Raw genomic sequence first — 6,000 nt, forward strand, 5'->3', positions numbered from 1 at the left:
CCCAGCATCCCTTGCCCACTGCCCCCTCCCAGCATTCCCAGCCCACTGTTCTCCATTGTGTCTCCTTTTTTTCTACTTATAGCGTGAATGTCACTATGGATACCTCTTCTGTCACCTTGAAGGCCATCGAGGGAACTTTTCCAGTACTTACTGGAAGAGCTGAGAGTCTGGAGGGGCTTGGAGGAAGTCAGTTTCATACCCTTCTGTCTCTTCCCACTTTCTAATCGTGCATAAGATCTGGCTCATGTTGAAAATTGGGGAGGAAAAGGTTTATTTTGGTTACACTTCTGTACCATGGTTCATCTTCAAAGGAAGTCAGGAAAGGAACACAAACAGGACAGGAGGCTGGAAGTATGAACTGATCCAGAGACCATGGAGGGGTGCTGGAGGAGTGCTGCTTACTGGCTTGCTCCTCATGGCTTGTTCAGCCTGCTTTCTTGTATAACCCAGGACCACCAGCCCAGGGGTAGTCCCACTCACAATGTGCTAGGCACTCCCCCATCAATCACTAAGAAAATGCCCTACAGGCTTGCCTATAGCCCCAGTTTATGGAAGCATTTTCTCTTCTGAGGCTCTCTTCTCTCAGATGACTCTAGCTTGTCTCAAGTTGACATAAAACTAGCCAGCACATAAGCTGAATTCTCCCTCAAATTCGTATGTTGAGGCCCCTAGAGCCCAGTCCCTTGGGTTGGGACTCTTATGAGACTGCCCTCTAAGAGACTATTAAGGGACAGGGCCATTACTTAGGTGACCCAATCCAATCTGACATGTATCCTTACCAGAAGAGGTCAGGACAAAGGCACACACAAAGAGGTGACATGTGAGGACATGAGGCAGGAATGTCTTCTATACACCAAGGAGTGGAACTTTGAGAGGATGCTGCCTATGGGCTCTGTGATCTGGGACTCCTTCCGCTGCACCATGAGAAGACACTTTCCCAGTATTTCAACCGTGCCTGGAACATTTCCTAAGAGGAAAAGGGACAGACAATGGTTCCTGAGTGATGGCCTGGATGGAGTCAGAACAACACAGTTGACTGGGATTGGGGTGGGGGTTTTGCAGGGAGCGGGGGGGCAGGGGGAAGATGGGCATTGGGCAGAGGGTTAGGAGTGCTGGAGAAGGCAATCTTGGAGGTATTTACCTTCCAACCACACCCCCAGAGGTGACACATGTAGGTAGTCAGGGGTGACAGATGGACCGAGGCCCCACCCACCACACCAGAAGAGACTATAAAGATAGGCTTGTCCAGTGACAGTCGATACAGACACAAGCTCTGCTTGTCCCCATTGCCCAAGATGAGGACTCACCTGCTTCGGCTGTTGCTCCTGATTCTGCTGAGCTCCTCAGGTGAGCCAGAAAGTGGGTACCCCTGTCCTAGGTCACCAGAGCCCCTGAGGACTCTGGCTGACATCCTGATCTGGCTAGACAAGCCCCCAGATGATGTGGTGGTCCTGCTGTCCAGAGGAGGTACTGGCATAGGAGACAGGCCTTGCTGGAGGCCTCACACCCAGGCTGCCTGAGCTGGGAGTGGGTCACAGTCTAGCCATGGCACCCTTTTGTGGCACCTTCCCTTGCCTTACATTCTTTATTACATTAATATATTCTCTCTCTCCCTCCCCCCTCTGTCTCTCTCTCCCTCCGTCTCTCTCTCTCTCTCTCTCTCTCTCTCTCTCTCTCTCTCTCTCTCTCTGTGTGTCTGCCTGTCTGTCTGTCTGTCTGTCTACATATGATCGTGAGCAAGTGTGCATGTCGGGGTCAGAGGACAACTTGATGGAATTGATTCTCTTCCTCCCTGTGAATTTTGGGATTGAACTTGAACTCGGGTCTTCAGGCTTGGCAGCAAGCCCCTCTTCCTGCTGAGCCACCTCACTGGTTCTCCCTACTCAACTGTTAAGTCTGGGTGTACTGTTGGGCTCGCTGTCACTCTTGCAAAGGTCTGGTGGAATTAGCACCATTTGGCTGGTGACTTTCTCCTATGGCATATGACCAGCAGCATGGACCGCTGGCTGCTCAGAGCTGTGGTTTCCTGGACCATAGACAGGGCCCTATGCCCAGTACCCCAGTGTGGCTGCTGAGAGGCTGTCCACGTGTGTGGTTGAAGAACAGAATGGGTTGCTAGATGGTCAGTGCTTTGCACACAACTGTCCGTGGATCCCATGCTGGCTGGTGTGGTTATGGAGTGTCTCTGTCTCTGACCCTGCTGTGTCCCTCCAGCGCAGGCCCTGAAGTGTCACGAGTGTAGTGCCACAGAGAACTGCTATCAGCCTACATCTTGCAGCGCCATGACCCGCTACTGCTTGACTTCCTGGTACTGTAAGTATCTTGGTTCCAGGTGGATGTTTAGGGGAAGGGGTTGGATCCTGCATCCTGCACCTGGGGATGCCAGGGTGAGGCAAAGCTTGCTGGTGGAATTGGGGTTGCTGGGCAGAAATGACCCTGAGATCCCCCTCAATTGTTCAGGGGTTTTCAGTGCTCTGTTTTGAGTGCTCTGGAACCCGCAGTACTGTCTTAGCGTGGGTGGGATGTTCCAAGTGAGCCACTGTGTGTAGCACAGCCATGGGAGGTGACAATTCTAAGCATTCCTGAGAGTTCTGGCTGCTCAGAATGGAAAGGGGGAGGGAAAGTAGGAGAGGGGGTTGCAATTCCTGAGCTCTAACACTGGGTCCCACATTGAGCCCTGATTCTGTCCACCCTGAGTCTTAATCCTGGTCACTCTCCAAGCCTTGGTCTTCATCACACTAAACCCTCACCCTGGGTTACATACTAATCCTTAATCTTGGCCACATACTGAGCCTTGAACCTGATCACATTCTGAGCCCTGTTCCTGGTCACAACCTGAGTTTGACCCTCCTGACCTCATGCTGTGTGTCCCTTTGAACTGGAGGTTGTAGGTGGTCTGTGTTTGCTGATAGGGCCAGGCTTGGGTCTTATAGGTCTTAGTAAATGGTCCTCTGTCCTCTGTTTCCAGCACCCCCAGGCCAGCAAACGAGTGTGACAAAAACATGCTCATTTACCTGTCCTGATGTCCATCAGAGCATGAATCACTCCAGGGACTTCTGCTGCAACACAGACCTCTGCAACAGTACCACGAGCCTCCATGCCAGCTGGGCACTGTTGACCCTCAGCATCTGCTTTCTCTATCTCAGGGGATAAAAGCAGAGCTCCCATACAGGCTCACAAGCTGCAGAGTTAGGAGTTTAGGGCCCAGGTGCCATCATGTGACTGGAATGTCTCATAGCCTTAGGCGTGGTACTTCTTCAACTCCGGTCAGCAGGATTCCAAGAGAGAATGTCGCTGATGTACAAAATCACTAGGACTGATGGGGTCTTGGAGCTGGACCACAGGCAGAGAGGCCTTAGGCTGAAGGAGACCCTCGCCACTGTCCAGGGTGCTGCATGCAGAGCTCTGACTGCAAGGGGGCCATCTGCTGGCCTCCAAGTGCTGGTGCAAGGAAGCCATCATGGCTGTGGACCTGTTCCTGGGGGCTGTGGTTGGCCCTTCAGGAGGCCCAATGAAGTGTTTGGGTTTTCTTTTTACACATCCCATGGCTTCCTCTCTCTAACTACTTCAGAGAACCTGAACCTTAGCATCACCACTTAAGAAGAACTGAGCTCCAGTGTGCCATTGCCTGCTGATTCTCCGCCCAGGAGTGAAATGTGCTGCTTTAACCTGAGTTCAAAGACCCTTGGCAAATGGAAACCCTGTGGAGAGGCCTCCAGTCTGGCTGTGGGGGAAGGGCAGATGTGGGGCAGATTTCCTTAGAACAAGATGTAGGTCAGCCCTGGCATCAGCACAGTTGTTGCATGCGATGCCAGCTGTGTAGCCAAAGGCCCAGGGTACCTTTGCCCATGGGATGGACCCTCTGGATTCTATCTGGGGATGACACCAAGATCATTGGGACTTCAGGAGCTTCTGTGAACTCAAGTCTATTCTGGAGCAAAGAACAGCCAGAATTAGGAGGGTGAGCACAGGCTTTGTTCAGCTGTGGGTGAAGCCTGAAGTATTTCTTCTGTGAAATAATCCTTCTGTACATTGTGAAAATGTGTTACTCTCATTGTTAATAAAAAGCTGATTGGCCCATAACTAGGCAGCATTTTCAGGGCACAGAGAATGCTGGGAAGAAGGATGGAGTCTGAGGAGTCTTTAGTCATACTCAGTAAAAGCAACATGGGAAGTTCATAGATGAGGTAAATGAGCCTGAAAGAACCACTAGATTAAGAGAAACAGGTTAATTTACATTGTAAGAGCTGACTAGAGACAAGCCTAAGCTATTGGCCTGGTATTTATAATTAATATTAAGTCTCTATGTGGTTATTTGAGAGCGGCTGCTGGGACACAGAAATTCTACCTACGTGTTTCCTCACTTCTCTGCCTGTGGTCCAACTCCAGGACCCCATCAGTCAGCTCTAGTGACTGATTGTACATCCTTCATCAAAGAGAAGCTGCCTCCTTCCAGTGTTTGTCTGCCCCTCTCCTCATATCTGAAAGCCTGGTCAACACCATGCCCAGATGTGGAGAATGAACCCAGAAATAACTTCTATGCTCCAAGCAGTTTGGGTGGGTAACCCCATTGGCTGGATTCTCCCTCACATTCCAGACCTATGTTTAGAGCAGAGAGTGAGTTTATGTTTGTCATTCACTTCACACCCTTGTTCCATTCCTGGTACATTTATGATGGTGTTTTCCATGGATTGTGCCTAATCTAGACCTGATCACATGGTGCTGCTATCACCTTATTGCACAGGGCTGTTGCTGTGAGGACCAGATCAGTACACTGGGAATGACAGAGGACTGAACTCAGGTGACCTCCCACTGATCACCTCACAAGGGGCCAAAGATCAATTCCTGTGAATGGAGGCAGAAGGGCTGCTCCTGGACATGTGGTCGGTCATGAAGGGTGGAGCTGGTGGATGAGCTCTGAATCTACTTGGTGCAGGTCACGAGGGTCCTAGAAAAGAGCAGAGCCCTGCTGGAGAGTGGGGCTTGGAGCTGAAGTTTGGTAGGCTATAGTTTCTTGATGAAACCACAGGACTCCAACAGAGGGGATATCATCAGCAGAGAACAGGGCACACGAGACAGTGACTGGAGCTGCATGAGGATCCTTGTGGCTCCTGAAATGGGGATTTTTCACATGGGGATGTCCCATGCGGTCTCTAAGCTCCTCAGGTTTGTTGGCTGCTTGTACAGAGCAACTGTGTTTGGGGTTTCCTCAGCCACACTCTTTGCAGAATCCAGGCATTCACTGGCTTTCTTGTCAAAGTGTGCATGTGCTGGGGACCCACTGCCTCTGAGCTGTCCATCCCCGATGCTGATGCCACAGATGTCTGGAGACTGGGTCAGGGAGCTGGTATTCCATAGGCTCCAGAGGCCCCACATATTTTACTTTATTACAGTGTCTGTCCCTCAAGCATTCACCAAAGGATGGATTTCCACGCTGCCACTGCTCACATCCCATGACCCACTGACATGGTAGACCCAACCTGGGCAGGGCCACCTCATGCTGCCATTCACTTTCATGTCCTCAGGCTCAGGCCCTAATTTCTCTGGGCTTCCTCTTGCCTGTCAATAAAATGGGAACACAAGACTTGGTGTCAACAAAATAAAACCACCAAATGAATGCCTGAGGATGCGGTTCAGATGGGAGATTGTTGGCTTTGTATTGCGTGACTCACCGGGTCCTGTCCTCAGCTCTGTGTCAACAGAGGATTGCAGTGCCCATCTGTCACCCCAGCACTTGGGAGGTGGAAGCAGGAAGACCAGAAGGTCAAGGTCATCTTTGGCTTCACAGCAAATTAGGAGCCACATGAGGCTGACTTGCACAGCAAGAGACTTTGTATATATAAATAAATAAATGAAAGAAAAAACTGTGTTATGGTAGAGTCTCACCACATCTCCCTTGTGTAACTGTGTAACAATCTGTTATCCATTGTTGTGATTGTGTTTCCTAACTACTGCCAAGATCTTTGCAGCGTCACTCTGCAGTTTTATGGGAACGATGAG

At 50.6% G+C, this 6,000-nt stretch overlaps 1 protein-coding gene across 1 annotated transcript; it reads left to right on the forward strand.

Annotated features, from left to right (window-relative positions):
- Positions 1 to 1,295: 1,295 nt before the first annotated feature.
- On the forward strand, positions 1,296 to 4,098 carry LOC128116612 (lymphocyte antigen 6D-like). The gene is made up of 3 exons (XM_052748018.1): positions 1,296 to 1,347; positions 2,215 to 2,313; positions 2,969 to 4,098. Exons 1-3 carry the CDS (start codon positions 1,296 to 1,298, stop codon positions 3,151 to 3,153), a joined length of 336 nt encoding a protein of 111 aa, XP_052603978.1. The 3' UTR covers positions 3,154 to 4,098.
- The last annotated feature ends 1,902 nt before the right edge of the window (positions 4,099 to 6,000 follow it).

Source organism: Peromyscus californicus, unplaced genomic scaffold, assembly GCF_007827085.1.
Source record: "Peromyscus californicus insignis strain IS unplaced genomic scaffold, ASM782708v3 Scaffold_20__1_contigs__length_68692818, whole genome shotgun sequence".
Classification (NCBI taxonomy): Eukaryota; Metazoa; Chordata; class Mammalia; order Rodentia; family Cricetidae; genus Peromyscus; species Peromyscus californicus.

What these genes read in the sequence shown, in the direction of transcription:
- LOC128116612 (XM_052748018.1), top strand. Translation starts at nt 1,296, where the DNA reads ATGAGGACTCACCTGCTTCGGCTGTTGCTCCTGATTCTGCTGAGCTCC. An exon ending in GATTCTGCTGAGCTCCTCAG is followed by an intron (nt 1,348 to 2,214) that starts GTGAGCCAGAAA and finishes GTGTCCCTCCAG; the next exon opens with CGCAGGCCCTGAAGTGTCAC. An exon ending in CTGCTTGACTTCCTGGTACT is followed by an intron (nt 2,314 to 2,968) that starts GTAAGTATCTTG and finishes CTCTGTTTCCAG; the next exon opens with CACCCCCAGGCCAGCAAACG.